Below are 17,778 nucleotides of genomic sequence, written 5' to 3' on the forward strand. Positions count from 1 at the left end.
GAATAGTGTGAATTTGATTCATTTTCTGGTGTTTGTGTTGAAATCTTTCCAGCCTTTTTATCTCATATAATATAGTTCATTTTTCTTGTTCAATAGAGACAGTGCAGAGGAGATTTACCAGGATGTTGCCTGGGCTGGAGAGTATTAGTTATGAGGAGAGATTGGATAGACTGGAGTTATTTTCCCTGGAACAGAGGAGATTGAGGGAGGACATGATTGATGGGTATAAAATTGTGATGGGCATGGATAGGGTGGACAGGAAGGAACTTTCCCCCTTGGTGGAGGGATCAATAACAAGGGGGCATAGAATTAAGGTAAGGGGCAGGAGGTTTAGAGGGGATGTGAGGATTTTTTTTTCACCCAGAGAGTGGTGGGAATCTGGAACTCACTGCCTGAAAGGGTGGTAGAGGCAGAAGCCCTCATAACATTTAAGTAGTATTTGGAGTGTACTTGCGATGCCATGGCATACAAGGCTATGAGCCTAGTGCTGGAAAATGGGATTAGAATAGTTAGGTACTTGTTTGACCGGCACAAACTCGATGGGCTGAAGGGCCTTTTTCTGTGCTGCAGACATCTATGACTCTATAAATGCTTTATTCTTTGTGTTAGAAGTACATTGGCAGACTCTTGTAAATATGTTCAGTAACTGACCTCCACGGTTTCTAAAAGATAAAAACAAAGTTAGGATCTATCAAGCCAGGTTTCATTCTGGGATCTGAGAGTATTAGCATCACCTGGGATCGAGTCCCTACAATGATAAGATACAGTTCTTCCTCCAGCCTCAGAATCCAGTGTGTCTCAAGTTCCTTGTGGTGTTTAGAAATAGCTGAGTTCAACAGCAGACGCTCCTAGAAGTATATTTGGAAATCACATCACTTGTAAAGAAACTTAACGATTTGAGATAATTGGGCTCTCATACATAATGGTCACTTGTCTTTATAACACTTGATTTAAGCAATGAACTGCAAACATTCTCAAAAGTTATATTCGCCTGGAACACTTTATGTCTGTGCCATCATTTTGGCAATAACCTGGTAACTGTTTAAGTAAAATCATTAAAAGACGAAAATGTGCACCTGCTCACAATTTAAATTAGCAGATTTGCAATATGTTTGAACTGGTCTTGTGCCAGTTTTTTTATGAGCTATTAAGGAGATAATGGGCCATAACACCCGAGCTCCAGGGCAGTGTAAGTGGGAGGGTGCTCCAAAGGTGGGCTGGGGAACCCCCACTCCCCCCAAAGGTTTCCAGGTAAGGTTTGCATGGCAATTGCCCGGGAAGTGCAAACTTCCCATGGGCAATTACCCTGCAGTGGGAACCATTCCCAAAATGCATTTTAAATCGCAAACTTCAGATAAATCCGACTGTTTTATAACAACAGTTACCCAGAAAAAGTTAGGAGAGTTAAAACCACTTCTAACTTCTGAGTAACGACTCTACAGACCCACACTGAACCTCCAGAGGACTCCCCCAACAGCCCCAAAACTCCAGAGGACACCACCCCCCTAACTACCACCCCCTATGGAACTCGCCCAACAACACCCCCCACTATGGGGACTCCCCACCCCCATGGAACTCCTCCCACTACCTGATCACCGACCCCCCCGGGACTCTTCCGCACCATGGGTACTCCCCCACCCACCCCATGGGGACTCTTGCCCCGACTCGCCAAACCTAACCCATCCAGAGCCTAATGTATTTGTTGTTGGGTAAAATGCACAATTTCCAGGGTGCACCTTCCAAACAGGTATTTATTAGATAAGAGGTTTGTCTTTCAGGGGGAAATTTGACACTTATCTGTCTTGTTCTGTGAAATACCACATTAGAACTTTTCCCAACATTTTTACAACGTGCAGTAAATGCTGCGCTGCATGGATCAACATGGTCACTTAGGAAGTATGGTAATATCTTTTCCATGCTGTTACCAATTTCGGAAATGGGTTGAAGTTATTGAGAAAAGAAAATTAATTGGGGGTGTTGATGCTTCAATTTTCACACATGTATGGCACCAGCCATTCCGATGTTTAAATCCAGCTCAGCGGTGGCACCAGCAGAGCTAAGTCTGCAGCAGCATAACACTGAACTTTGTACAAAGGCAGCTACCTGCAGCCTCTCAGCTGAGGGAAAGGGGATGGAAAATCCTGAATAATCCGATTTCAAATCAATTTGATTTATAGACTGTTGCAAATCAAAATGCACAATAGATTCTTATAATATGCTGGCGTGGCTGACACCATGATAACCAATAGAAAAAATCCACTATTGAAAGGAAAGAGGATACAGTCTTTGAGATTACAATTTTAGGACACCATCGTTAAACCTGTTTTTCCCTTTTTTTGCAACACGAACAACTGTTGCCGTTATTGCTGAGAAGAGACATGGCCAAGGTTTACCTCATAAGTTTGCGTATTATACAGCGTGATCTGATCAAGGTAGCCATTATGCCGCAGGATGTCTTTGATGTGCTCTATTTCAGCATCAAACTTGCATGGAGAGCAAATCAATGGGTCCTATTTACAAGGTTGCCAATGAGTCCAATCTTATAGCAGTTGAACTATCAGAATCCCAATGCATATTTTAACCAGTGAAGGTAAGCTTATGGTAGACCGTGGTAGAGAACCCCTGGCAGATGTCTCAACTAGTACATCAAGGAAGGGGAGTTCATTTGACTGCTCCATTTCAAGCTACCTGGTTTAAATTTCAAGCAGTGCTTGGCAGTTAACTGTCAGCCACCATCACTGGTGCATCCTCCATGGCAATGTCTTTATCAGAGTCCACTTGCCAACCAATCAGCACTCTCTTCACATACAGTACAAATTGTTGTTTTCCCCTTATATTGGTATTCTTGCGAAGTGTCCTGATGAATGCAAGGCAAAAAGCTTTGACATGTCTCTTTTTTTTCAGCAATACTCAAGTTCTGTACTACCAAAATATTATTTGTTACCATTATGCTAACCATGTCCTAATAGAAATCTATGTCATGGCATGAACATAGGATATGGTAATGTCACTGGACTTGTAATCCAGAGGCCCGGACTAATGTTCTAATTCCACCACCGCAGCTGCGGCAATTTAAATGAAATGAATTAAATAAATGTGGAACAGGCTTTCTTAACTGCCAGTCAGTCATATCAAACTACTATGGCAAGGTCAAATAAAGCTCAACAGGCTACAAGTAGCGATCCAGGCATCTGTTATGACAAAGCTGCACTCAGCCTAATCCCACCAGGAAGACAGACTCACCAGGATTGGCTTCACAGTGGTATACGGTCTGGATGGAATGGTTTTGGGGAGTTTTCAACATTGACTCCATAGCCTATGAAGTCTCATGGCAACAGATCAGACATGGGCAAGGACGCCTGCCTATTACCACCTACTGCCCTCCCCCAACTGATGAATCAGTACTCATCCATGTTAAACACCACTTAGAAGAAGCACTAAGAGTAGTAAGGGCACAGAACATACTCTGGGTGAGGGCTTCAATGTCCATTAGCAAGAGTGGCTCAGTGGCACCACTGCTGACTGAGTCCTAAATGGCACATCTGTCAGACTGCCTACAGCAGGCGGTGAGAGAACCAAGAAGAGGAAAAAATCTACCTAACCTCATTCTCACCCATCCATCTGTCAATGCATCTGTCCATGAAAGTACTGGTTAGGAATGTCAATTGCACAGTGCATGTGAAGACAAGGTCCCGTCTTCACACTAAAGGTACTCTCCAATATGTTGCATGGCACCATCACTGTGCTAAATGGGATAGATTCAGACCACATCTAAAAGCTTAAAGCTGGGAATCCATGAGACACTGTGCGCCATTAGCAGCAGAATTGTATTCAACCACAATTTGTAATTTCATAGCTTGACATGTCTCAGCTTACTATTACAATCAAGCCAGCATAATAATTGTGCTTCAAAGACGAGTGTAGGAGAACATGTGAGGAACTGCAGTGGATGTACCTAAAAAAATGGTTGCCAACCTGGTGAAGCTACAACACAGGACTGCATGCCTGCTAAACAGTGGAAGTAGCATGTGAGAGACTGAGCTATGCAATTCCACAACCAATAGATTAGATCAAAGCTCTGCAGCCCTGCCACATGCAGTTGCGAATCATCAGACAGTTAACCAACTAACAGGAGGAGGTGCCGCAAACAACTCCCATCCTCTATGATGGCAGAGCCCAGCATGTCAGTGCAAAAGATTAAAGCATTTACGACAATCTTCAGCCGTAAGTGCCATCTCAGATGATTCATCTCAACCTCTTCCTGAGGTTCCCAGCATCACAAATGACAGTTTTCAGGCAATTTGATTCACTCCACATGATATCAAGAAATAGCTGAGCGCACTGGATACACAAATGGCTATGGGCCCCAAAAACATTGTGGTTGCAGTGCTTAAAGCTAGAGCTTCAGGACTAGCTGTGTACTTAGCCAAGCTGTTCCTGTATACCTAAGGCTGAATTTTCCCATCAGTGAGAGGGGCAGGGCCTGCTTGCCGACATGTAAAATGACGCGCAGTGACTTGAGGCGTGCCTCCCAACGTCACATCGGCTGCGCACCCACTGAACTGCCAAAGGCCTATTAAGGCCATTACTAAACTAATTAAAATTGTTAAGAATGCTGCCGGTCCAACTTTAAGGTTAACGGGCAGGCGAAGAGCCCTGGCGACTTTTGCATTTTTCATGAAATCTCATCCACAGGTAGAATGAGGTTTCATGAAGGGTTTGTTAATTAACTAAAAATTTTTGAAAAATTAATGGACATGTCCCAGCTCATGTGACAGTTTCACATGAGGGGACATGTTCTTAAATTTTTTTTCCGCCTTTATTAAACTTTCCACAACTTAAGCTAATCTCCCTGAGGCACCTCCATGTCTCAGGGAGATTTCTGTGCTCTTTCGCGTGCATGTGCGCAAGAGCGCAGGCCCCGACTCAGGGAATACACCCACCCGCACAGGAAGTGCACAGCACTTCTGTGTGTGTGTCACGCTGGCTGGCCTTAGTTGGCCCGCCCATGTAAAATGGAGACGCGCACCCAATTGGGGATGCTGATCGGATTCGTGCTAGCTCCCACCCACCCCTGCACAACTCCCCCGACTGGGGAAAATTCAGCCCCTAAAATTCTGGCAAAAATCCGACATGGTGGAAAAATGCCCAGATATGCCCTATCCACAAAAGGCAGGGCAAATCCAATCCAGTGAATTAACGCCCCATCAGTCTAATCACAGTCATCAGCAAAGTGATGACAAGTGTTTTTGCCTGTGTTATCAAGTTACTCAGCAATAACATGCTCAGTTTGGATTCACCAGGAACATTCTGTTCCAGATTTCATTCTAGCCTTGAGCCAAGAATGTCAAGAGAGCAGAACTTCAGAGATGTAATGAGAGTCACTGCCTGGACATCAAGGCAGCATTTGCCTGAGTTTGGCCTGAATGAACCCTGGTAAATCTGAAATCAATGGGAATCAATTGACTGGAGTCATTCGTAGCACAAAGGAAGATGGTTGTTGTTATTGGAGGCCAATCATCTCAACCCAGGACTTCACTGCAGGAGTTCCTCAGGGTAGTGTCCTAAACTCAAACATCTTCAGCTGCTTCATCAATGACCTTTACTCCAATATAAGAACAGAGTGCATATATTTGCTGATGATTGAACAGTGTTCAGTTCCATTTACAGTTCCTCAAGTAATGAACAAGTCCATGCCCACATTTAAGACCAGAACAACATTCATAGATGGGCTCATAGGTTCATAATATTCATGCCACATAATATGAACATGTGAACGAGGAGGAGTAGGCCACACAGCTCCACCATAAGATCATGGCTGACCTGATTATAACCTCAACTCCACATTCCCACCTGCCCTGGATAACTTTCACCCTCTTGCTTATCAAGAATCTATCTTGAGAAGAAATTATATGAGAATAATAAAATAATTTTACTAAACAAATATCAAAGAATATGAATATTCATAACTACATTGTTTTAAATGGTCAGTTACATTAAAAATATTAAAAGAGCAATGAACACATTAACTATTTTCTAAACTGAACTTCCTAACACAAATTTCCTTCTGCAGCCATTTGAGTTAGACGTCAAAAACTCAAGTCAGATATTTATCAAAATTTGGAAGATTAACCACTTGGTAGACCTGCTTTGAAGATTCATATAAGGGTTGAGATTTCTTGGGCCTCTGCTTACTTCTGGCAAAGTTGCCCCTACAAACCTCTCCCAACAGGTGTAGACTCCAAGTTCAACAAAGGCTTGGCTACTGTCTTAGGTGTAGCTACCTCAGGTCAGAACTCTCCTCATTTTAATTTTTTTTTTAAACTCTGGAGCCTTGTATCTATAACTCTATGGCCTGAATCTTCTGGTCGGTGTGCAGGGTGGGGCCCGCACGCCGACACGTAAAATGGTGTGCGGTGACGTCGGGCATACATCCCAATGTCACCGCGCATCATTCCAATCCTCAGCTCAGCAGACACACAGTGGACTTAGCTGCGCACCCGCCGAACTGTCAAAAGCCTATTAACACCATTAATGAACTAATTAAACTGCTTCTCAGGGCTGCCTGTCCAACCTTAAGGTTGGCAGGCAGGCAAAGAGCCCAAGCAGCCTTTGCATTTTTCATGGATCCTCAACCTCGGGCGGGATGAGGTTTCATGAAGGTTTTATAACTTTAATAAAAATTTTTAATAAAATTCATTGACATGTCCCAGCTCATGTAACACTGTCACATAAGGAGACATGTCCGATTAGTTTTTTTCAAATCCTTTTTTCAGGTTTTCACAATGAAGTAAATCTGCCTGAGGCAGTTCTGTAAAATGGTGGCATGTAGCCAATCGCGGGAAGTGATCAGCTGCCCGCCCAACCCGCACAACGGGGAGAAAATTCTCCCGTGTCTTTCTTCAGCTTGGCTACCCCAGAAGTCTAATTCACTGAGTCCTTCATTTAACAAGAGGTTTAAACTCTTTTAGCCAGTACACAAAATTTTAAATCAACTGCAAAGAGATTTCCTTGCCCTGCAAACAGAATGTTCTAAAAACTAAAAACCCTGCTTCAGAACAGAGCCAAGCCCACAATCTACTTAGCCTATAATTAACTTCCTTTGGGCCTGTTGCTTTCTATCATTTACCTCCCAGGCCACTTGGACACATGATCGTTTACTGGAAGCCAGGACCAAGTGCTCTACCATCAACTCCTAGAGAAATCCAGTTCTTAAAATTACCATCTCCCAACATAGGCAGAATTTTTCCCTTGTCAGGCGGGCTTGGCGGGAATGGGCGGGGGTGGTCGGGAAGCCGACCACCGCCCGCCATCGCCTTTGCACCGCAATTTCACGCAGCCAAGCAAATTAAGGCCCGCCTTGCGTGGATTGTGAGCGGCGGCACTGAGCACTGCCTGTGTGGGCACGGGGAGGAGGGAGAGCGGGCTTGGCACGCATTTTGCACATGCATGCAAAAGAGCGTTTCAATCCCAAGGCACAAGGCTGCCTCTGGGAAATTGAAACACTTTTTAAAAATTTAAGAAATACAATAAAAATTTAATGAAACATGTCCCCTTATGACTGTGTCACATGAGATAAGACATGTTTTTAAATTCAAAATAAAGTTTTTATTTAAGTTGTATTAGCTTTAGGAAACCTCATCCCACTTGTGGATGAGGTTTCCTAAAAAAATGTAAAGGCCACTTGGCCTTTTTGCCTGTCCGCCAACCGTTAGGGTGGACGGGCAGCATAAATTTCAAGTTAATTAGTTTGTTATTGGCCTTAAAATGGCTTTTCAATTATCAGCAGGCGCACAGCTGACTCCGACGCGCGCCCACCGAACAAAATGTTGCGCGAGTTCGCGATGACATCGGGATGCACACCCAATGTCATCACCCGTCTTATTATGCTCGTGTGTGCCGGGCACACACCCGCATGCCGAACATAAAATTCTGGCCATAAAGTACTATTTTTTTTCTCCAATAGCACACAGGCCTTCACACTCTTCACCAATGTAACAGACTCAATCATAGTTTACCTCCTGGAAATGAAAAAAAAACCTCCAAAACTGCAGAGATCTTTGATCATTCCTATTTTGGGTCTATCATCTTGATATTATCCAATACTTTCCAAACAAAGAAACAATTATTCGATGTTGACACTTACACAATAATTGAAAATAATAAAATGTAACAGCAATAACCATTCAATTTTATTTTAACCCCAACTTTCTGTGATGCAAGTACAAAAGCAGCAGCATTGTATTCAAAGGATTTAGTGCACTTTCACTGAACACAGCAAAATATTTCAATCTTTGACTATGCAGTTTGTGATCAGCATTACAAAGGCTCAGAATGTCAGTCATCAGGAGTCAAAGTCATCCTTTTTGGCTTAATGATGTGACTTAGTTTTGATGTTTGACATTCTTAAAAATAAACACAACTCTCCAATGTTGATGGGTAAGATTACAGGGTTCTCAGTAGTTTTACTACACAAAGCATTGCAAGAACACATCTGCTTTCAGTGTCTAATTCATAAGGCAGATATTCCCACCTCGATTTGGTTTCTTCCAGTTCTTGCATTGTGGTATTGAGCTCCCTCCTGCAGGGCATCACTGATACTTTGCTGACCTGTTCTGAGGGTTACAGGAGCCAATATTGACAGAGGAGTTCTATCTACCTGCAATTCTTCACTGAGAAGTAATTAGGAATTAGGCCATTTTCTAGGAGAATTGTCCAAACAACTGTTTAACACAATGGAGTTGTTTTGCTTTTTGTGTTGCTCACAACATAAATATAAAAAATCTAATCAATTGCTGATTACAATTCAAATTAGAGTGATTACTTCAGAATTATTTATTGATCTGTGCTGAATGATGTGGGTGCACTGGTCATTGGCTCTGCTAATTCTTCACATTAGTTACCACTAAGATACCTTTTTTTAAAGCTAAGACACCAGCTGAAAGGTCAAAACCCATGATACAGGAAATCACTAAGGTCAAAAAAGATTGAGTATGTGGTAAATCAGGAAATAGTAATTAGTTGTTGTCAAGTTAAGGTTAAAAAGTGTAATGAAAGTAAAAGCTGATGGAGATAGCAAACTTCACAAATCAGAGTTCTTTCAAAAGAGTTAGAGTAAGGAACAATGTACTGAATTTTGATTTCAAATTGCTGAGAGAGAAAGTAAGAGAGCAAACTGGAAGAGATAAGAGATAAAAGGAGAACTGATTGTCAGAAAAGAAATTTATTGCCTTGCTTAAACCCAATTTCAAGAAATTTGAAATCTGCATTAAAAATCTATGCACCATGTATTGATTTAGAGTTTGTGACCTTATCTTGCGATGCAGATCACTTAAGTTGTTTCCGCTTCACTCTTCATGTATCGTATCTGAACCTCCTAACATTCATAATGTTAAATCTACCTGTAAGTCCAAGGCCTGCATGTTATACAGAAATTCTATTAAGAACAATTCTGGATTACAAAAACAAACAATCCATTGAAATTCAGCAGTTGTATGCAGATAAAGGGATTGCAAAGTACTACAGGTAAAACACAATCAAATTTTAAAATGGTCAACAATAGTAATTACACTAGGTTAACTTACTTCTTTCTTGAACAAAAGCTTTAGATCCAGAGTAAGCAAAAGGAAAATGGAAACGAGAATTATTATATTCTTTCGCCGCATCCAATTTATGTAAAATGTAGTATTTCAAACCAATAAACATCAGACGTAATTGTAAAATGCAAGAGTAAGGAGGCAATGGACTAATTTAAAACTATATCCTAGATGCACCTGGTGATCTGCTACCCCTAAAATGAATGTAAATGTATATGATAATAGGCAGGTTTATTATCTCCAGTGGATACAGCTACTCCAACCCACAACTAAACCAATTATTGCAATCCTGTATTTTCAGGTAAATTTATATGAAATCCTTGCAAAATTTAACACTTAAAATGCACAAGTTATCGTTGTTCATTTTTAAATTTAATTATTTTTATAAATAGAACTTGATATTTAAAATAGTTTGTTGTAATTCAAGGACTTATATTTTCTTTATTTTCTGGTTGAAAGAATTATCAGATAGCAGGCAAGTGATATTTGTTGGTTTCCTATTTTACTTTTGGGCAAAGTAAGTACAGGTAGCCAACATTCTGAGACCAGACAAATGACAATATAAAAGCATGTAGCTCATGGAATGACAGAAATGACAAGTCTGGTGCCAACAGTTTGGCTTCTGGCGGAACACTACTCTTTAAAGTCTATTTTGAAAAATATGTTAGAATGAAGTCTAAAATCCTTGTTTTTTGTAATGGAAGGCAGACAAATGCTGTAAAATTTAGGGTCAGCAGTTCAAAGTAATCTGCCAATTTAATAGCTAAAATTAATTTAATTTCCTCTAATTACATTGTAATACCACTTCACACAAATATTAGATCCATCAAACTCAACACTTCAAGCAGCTGAGTGATTAATCCACTCAACATTCTTCACAGATTTGCTACTGTTATTATAAACATTAATTTTTTAAAAAATTAAAAAGTAAATTATTAAAAATGTTGGGCATCTTCACTCGCATGACTTTTTTCTATTAAACCATGTTTACAAAACACTGGGTTTCTTGTTTTTCTCTTATATGTTTGCATTTTTATAATTAAAAAGAAAATCAAACACCATTAACAGAAAATCCACCAACTGGTAGAGCACGTAATACATTGAATGACTCAGTGGTAACATTACATCTGTGAAAACACAATGACTGCCACTTCATTACTTGATCAGTTATTCTTCTTGTTATAAATGACTAGTTTTTTACACTGCATATACGGTGTGTCATGTTAATGAACATTTATTCTGCCATGCCCAGCAGCTGCATTAAAAGCCTGAATAATGGATCAAGTCTCATCTATAATTTATTGCATGTCAGTAACCGGTTGTAACTGGATCGCAAAATGACAAAAGCCCGATAGGATTCTGCAGCAAAATTCTTTGCAAAATGAAAGGAATTTTTACATTACTTTTAACTTCTGATTACTAAATAAACATTATTTCATTCATGCAGTGATTTTTAATATAGCGATTACATCTATTTACAAATATTTTGAGTATGTGCAAAAGACAATTACTATTATGACACCAAATGTAAATTCAAACCAGTTCTTTATGTAAATAATTTTCAACTGCATCATTTAAGGTACTGCTCAAGAAAATAGAGATACACACATTCAATTTTACAAATATTTTATAAAATTAAACATTCATCGACTTATTCTGAGCGCATGGAAAGGGGAATAATACCAGTCTCACATTAACCAACTATTGCAATCCTGTATTTTCAGGTAAATTTATATGAAATCCTTAGAGACCACATAATTATCAGCAGGTTTCCAGAAAAATAAACAATGTAGAAAGCAGGTTTTACATAATTTTGTCTTACCCTCTTCTGGAATCTCCATTGATGAGCTCCACTTGGCCCAACACAGCAAATATAACATCAAAGTTTGCATGTTTAGTGCCATCTTCAGTACTTGGGAGATCAAACAAGACCGAAAAGGGAATGTTAAGATTTCTTCTGTGATTCCACTGAGCTTTAGTTTAAATCAGCGCACAGCCATGAGTTATTGACCAGAATCTGGAGAGATAGAAAGGGTGAAAATTAATCACGTTAATCCACATGCATTATAAGACAACTAAAATGAAGTAAACTCAAAGGGTTATAATGGTGTAATCCTAGTATTTTCTCTCTTTTGGAGATATATAATTTTAGGGTAGTAAATATGATGCAATATATGTCTCTCACATCCACTTTATCCCACAGGAGATCAGTAGAAACAAGTCCAGATTTCTGTGTTCTGATTTTACAGAGACAAACAGAACATTGAACTTTATGCAATCAGATTACTGTGACAGCAGAGTGATATGGTAAGGAAAATAATTCACATTGCTCCTTCTGGGATTTGTCTTTATTGCTGGAGGGGATCCCACTCTTCAGACATTCTGAACAAAAGATTCACAAAGGTGATGAAGTAAATTTTATGTACAAGTGAAAATAAGATCTTTAGGAATAGCTTATTCAAAAAATATCCACAACAAACACTTAATACCTCCTATTATCTTTGGCAAATATTTCAACACTAAGCATTTGACATAAAGAATGGGGTAGAACTGATCTACGAAAGCAGTGCAAAATAGGCTTGTAGCGAATTAGCAGCTGATTTTCCACTATGCCTGAGTTTCTTTCCATTGAAGTTCACTGAACGATAGTTCAAACTCTTTGTGGATACTCATTTCCTCATCTCAATGCCAACTGTAATTGGTTTGAAATTTAAAAATCTTAGCAACATTTTTTAAGTCAATGGAAAATAAAAACTAGCACAGTGAAAAACTGGCTGCCAATGTGCAACAAACCCATTTCATGCAGCTGGCATTGACCAGTTTCACCCCCAAGAAGTTTTCCATCTATGGATCTTATTCACATATGATTTAACATGTATTCTGAATTACCATTTAATTTCTTTGCAAAGCAATTTAGTTTTAGCCAACTCAGCTAGAGAATAATCCATTGATGAAGTAGATACAAGCAACTGATTTATTTTCCAATTGTATTCGATGATCATGAACAAAATGAAGCCCAATTTAATGTGCTAAGGACCTATACTATCCCATCGATGCCTGTTTTTAACTACAATGGAGAGAACCACATTCTTGAACTCCTCTTGGTAAATGGATGTGCTATATGTGAAAAGCGAATAGTCATAATTTTGTTCTAATTTTCTTTTAAGTATAGCTGTTCAACTTTTTGATATGCTAATTTCATGTTGCAGTAAATTTAAACCACAACTGCATTTGGTCTTCAAGCAAAAGCACATTATATATAACTATAAGACAGGCCTTTTAAATGAGCTTTTGATGGTTATTTAAATTTCCCTTATAGAAGTCTAAATTACGTCTATGGGCCACCTGATTAATGCTGAGTTTGATTTGGGAGACATTCAAAGTTTACACAAAATCTGCTGTCCAAAATTGACTACACTTTACACAGCTTGGTGTTCCACCAAGCATGCACACTGAAACTAAGGGAAGAATTCCCCCCCTCCGTTGGGGTGGGGGGTGGTTTGTGCGGGAGCAGGCGCAGACCCAATTGGCGCCCCCGATCGGTTTCGTGCCGCCATTTTACGTGGGCATGTCAATTAAGGCCTGCCCAGCATGACATGCACACGGAAGCGCTGAGCACTCCCTATATGGGCGGGGGGTGGCTCCCTGAGTCAGGGCCTGCGCTCTTTCATGCATGTGCGCGAAAGAGCGCAGAAATCTCCCTGAAGTACCTCTATTAGTTTAAGCTTTAAAAATTTTAATAAAGAAAAGAAAAAAAATTAAGGCAAGTCCCCTCATGTGACAGTGTCACGTGAGCTGGGACATGTCAATGAACATTAATGAAAACATTTATTTAATTTATAAACCTTCATGAAACCTCAGCCTGTGGATGAGGTTCCATGAAAAATGCGAAGGCCGCCTGGGCTGTTTGCCTACCTGCCAACCTTAAAGTTTGACAGGCAGCTCAGTTTATTAGTTTAATTGAAATTTAAATGGCCTTAGTAGGCCTTTGACAGTTTGGGGGGTATGCAACTGACTCGGCTGCGTGTCCGCCGAACTGCAAATCTAAATGACACGTGGTGACGTCGGGACACCCCCCGACATCACCGCGTGTCATTTTACGCCTCGGCGAGCAAGCCCTGCACCCCCTCGCCGAGCCAAAGATTCAGGCCCAAGTTTCAAACAGCTGAAAAAAATCAACTTCTAAATCTCTAACAAATTTTGTTGATATTCTAAATTTAAAAATATTGTGTGAAGCAACATTTCTTTATGGCTGGTTTATAATTTTCTTTATCAGGAATACACTTCTGTTTTACAGGATGGTCAAAATTTATGAAAGCAAATTGATCAATATTCAAAGCATTCAGCTTACAAAACAAGGAGAGCTGTTAGGTGAAAGCAAAGTATATTTAAAATGGTACTTGAATCCTCTTTACACTAATCAAAAGCTGCTCCAAAGGTAGATTATGATGCAGCACGTTGTCAGGCTAAGAAGTTCATTAGGGAAATGAAGCAGGATCAGTGGGTTCATCCACTATGGTGAGCAATTACAGAAAAATGATCCTAAATCAATTTACAATTGGCTAAAATCTGCCATCAGTCATGGTTAAAAAGGTTCCTTGGGGCTAATGCCCATGACTGACAAGTCTGGTGCTCTTCAACAAATCCATGAGGGTCCCCTTGGACTCTGGAGAGAGAATTATAATGAGTTGGTGTCAGACCTGTCAGGTTGTGGTAAGAGGCCTATTTGCATGGAGGCTGGAAAATTGTGCTGTGTACATAGGAAGAACATCGTAATGTGACCAATAGCTATGAAACAAAATCATGCTGTACATCAGCACTAAAAGGAGAAAAATTATGTACAAAAGCCTATTGCTGCATCTTCAATCCACCAATGCTGCAGTAAATTTTCCAATAATTCCACATACTTTCCACATCATGCTGACCCTGCTTTGATTAAATGCTGGTGGGTAGATCCGAACCAATAACATTGTCTCTAGATCTACTATTGCTGACTACATTGATTGCCACTATTTGGAGGGAGCACCTCGTTATGGACATCTCTCCTTTTTGCAGGCTGCCTACTTCTTTTAGGAGGGTAGGTTCAAGGACAGCAATTTCTTTTAAAGAAAAAACATTTAAATATTTATGCCCCACATGAGCTGTTTTCCATCCTTCTTCATCTAACCCTATCAGCATAACTTTCCATTTCTTTCTCACTCATGTGTTAATCTTGTTTTCCCCTTAAATGCATCTATCCTATTCACCTCAACTACTCTGAGTTATTGAATTCCACATTCTAAAGAAGGAAAGAGGTGAAAAAGTTTCTCCTGAATTTCCGATTAGATTTATTAGTGATGATTTTATACTTATGGTCCCTAGTTTTTGTTTCTCCCACAACCATTAGAGGACTTCAAACCCTTTAACGGTGTCTCTTCCTCCTTTTGGTGCTTCAACAAGTGTCCTGCTGAAGCACAGTTGGGTTTTTGGTCTCAATTTTCTACTTCAACAATTGCAAAGTCACACTGCAGATTAAGCTTACAGGTGACAAGGCTGGGAACTAAACAATTCTCCTCAAAGGTTCAGGATGCCTGGACAAGCAACAGGAGGGCATCCCTTTGCTCGAGTTGTTAAGTACATGTGTTAAGTTGAAATATTTCAGGAAGGATAATTACAGTCTACACCAAATGAATTGTTCCATGAAAGGGGGAAGTCACCAGCTTGGCAGCTTCCAGGTTTGACAAAGCCCCTTGCATAAGAATCATAAATAGCAGATGGTAAGTAAGCTTATTACACATCATTAGACATGTAGAACATCAGAATAGGCAGCAAATAGGAAGCAGCCCTGTCGCCGTGTTGACAACAGGTGATTGTTGTATAGGTAAGAAGGAAATTCTGAGTATCGGGCCATTGGCTGTTAGAAGGCGCCATCTGGAAAGGAATACAAGATACTTCCAAGGTGTTTCATTTGGCAAAAGCTCAATGTCTACAATAATTAAGTCACATTGCTGCTAAAGCTCTGCACCTCTAGTTGATGGAATCAACACTTACTTGGCATTGTGCCTAAACATGTAATAGTCAGAAACATCATGTTTTATCATAAATTGTGCAGTTCACCATATCAGTTGTGAGTTCCTGCTATCTTCTGTTCATCTTGCAATAGCAAAAAGCCCCATTTCTATTCTTATACTCACACTGGGCCTGTTCCAATAACAGCAAATAAAATTGGTATGGAAGGTGTCAATTTTTTTCATGCAACATATTTTAAGCTTACGAGAATGCATCCTGTCATTTTAACATGACCGTTTCCCACTTATATGTATGTTATCTCTAGCGCTTCATTTTCATCAACTGTTCATGGATCTCTGCAAATGATTTAATTCAAAGTTGAAAAAAGAGTGATGCTTATTGATAGGAAGGGGAAAGAAATGAAACACCTTGGAAGTATCACAAACTGAAAACAGATGATTAGCATTCAAAAGTTCAGAAGCTAAGGAAACAATTTAAATAACCATAATATAAAAGCAAAATACTACAAATGCTGGAAATCTGACAGAAAATCAGAAAATGCTGTAAAGACTCAGCAGGTCTGACAGCATCTGTGGAGAGAAAAACAGAGTTAATGTTTCGAGTCTGTAGGAATCTTCTTCAGAACTCTGAAGAAGGGTGATTACGGACTCGAAACGTCAACTCTGTTTTTTCTCTTCACAGATGCTGTCAGACCTACTGAATTTAAATAACCAATTTGCTGTCAACCTGAAATATTAACTTTGATTCTCTCTCTACAGATGCTGTCTGACCTGCTGAACATTTCCATCATTTTCTGATTTTAGTTCAGAATTCTAGCATCTGTAGTGTTTTGCTTTTTCATCATTGTTAGATGACATAGTTGGAAACAGGACAATGAGTAGTGTGTCTAACTGTAAGAAGTTTTTAATTTTATGGGCTGAATTTTACAGGGGTGGTGGGGAGGGGTGCATTGCTTGCAACCTGGTTAGAAAAGTCAGTCACTAACTAACTGACTAAAAGACTGTGACATGGCGTTAGCATATTGCAGGCAGCCTAAACAAGCCATGAATGGAACTTCCACCCCTCAGCTCTAACAGTCCCAGGGACTGCAAGCTGTCGCACGATGAAGAGAAGATGGAACTGGACTCGGGTAAATCTGTACAGGGAAGGATCAGGCACAGTAGGGAGTGGGGTGAGGGGGGTCAGATGGGCGGGTTTTGGAGGCCAGGCAGAGAGACACAAAGTGTGGGTAATTATTTCGGAGGAGTTGCCCCGATGCGCTCAGAGGACCCCCCACCCCCCAAAGGATGTAACTCTCCGTTCCCGCTTTTTAACCTCTGATGATGGAAAAGCAGACCACCAACTGCACTGTGGCATGGGCAGTGTAATACTTTGGTCAACTGACTTGTTAATAAGCTCAATTGCCCATTAACGTTTTTTAAAATAAATGGTGGGGAAGCGCTAAAATCGGCAGTCCACCTGCCTATCATGCTATAGGAAACGGACATGTTAACATCAGGCTTGCGACCCAACATTATCACACCGGACTCTACACATGGGCAGGCAGTAATAGTCCCAATTTGCAAGCATTAAATCCCGGCCCAATTCTCAGATGTAATTGCAAAAGACAAACAAGAACATAATTGTTTTATAACTTACATACTGCTTTCACATAAAGGGCAGAATTTTGCCCTTGATGGGTGGGCGGGCAGCTGATTGCCACCGCCAAAACGGGCCCCACCGCCATTTAAACGCTATGTACTTCCTGTGCGGGGCGGGGTGGGGGGGTGGGTGGTGACGTTTGTAATAAAAATCACCTACCTGCCTGCCCGTTGGGCTCGTGTGCCGAGCCGAAGTTCACACGGGCCCCTCAAAATCATCAATGATTGGCAAGTTAAGGGCCTTAATAAGACCTTTAATTAATTAATTAATGGCGTGCACGCGTCCCGCTGCATAGCGGCCTGCCGACCGAAATATTGCGATGACGCACACTGACGCGGGACACTCGAGTGATGTTTTAACTGCGGGCTCTGCCACCCGCACGCTAGGCAGAAGATTCTGCCCAAAGAATTTCAATCATGCCTGCATTTCCACTTTCAATCTAATTTTCAAGTCCCATTTTATTCCTTATATGGTGAAATTTTGCCATCCAGCCAGTAGGCTTTCTCCATAAATACCTCTACCTCTAAGAGTC

General features: G+C 40.5%; 1 protein-coding gene across 9 annotated transcripts in view; it reads right to left on the reverse strand.

Annotated features, from left to right (window-relative positions):
- Positions 1–17,778, reverse strand: part of chl1b (cell adhesion molecule L1-like b) — a 727,052-nt gene that overhangs the window by 506,979 nt on the left and 202,295 nt on the right. For 8 of the 9 annotated variants that reach the window (XM_041191219.1, XM_041191227.1, XM_041191223.1 and 5 more), the window contains 2 exons: positions 11,419–11,613; positions 9,585–9,602 (listed from right to left, as the gene is read on the reverse strand). In XM_041191219.1, coding sequence (XP_041047153.1) covers positions 9,585–9,602; positions 11,419–11,500 — 100 coding nt within the window. In that variant the 5' untranslated portion in view covers positions 11,501–11,613. The remainder of the gene's footprint in view (positions 1–9,584; positions 9,603–11,418; positions 11,614–17,778) is intronic. The other variant, XM_041191221.1, reaches the window with a different exon arrangement.

This window comes from Carcharodon carcharias, chromosome 7 (assembly GCF_017639515.1).
Source record: "Carcharodon carcharias isolate sCarCar2 chromosome 7, sCarCar2.pri, whole genome shotgun sequence".
Lineage (NCBI taxonomy): Eukaryota > Metazoa > Chordata > Chondrichthyes > Lamniformes > Lamnidae > Carcharodon > Carcharodon carcharias.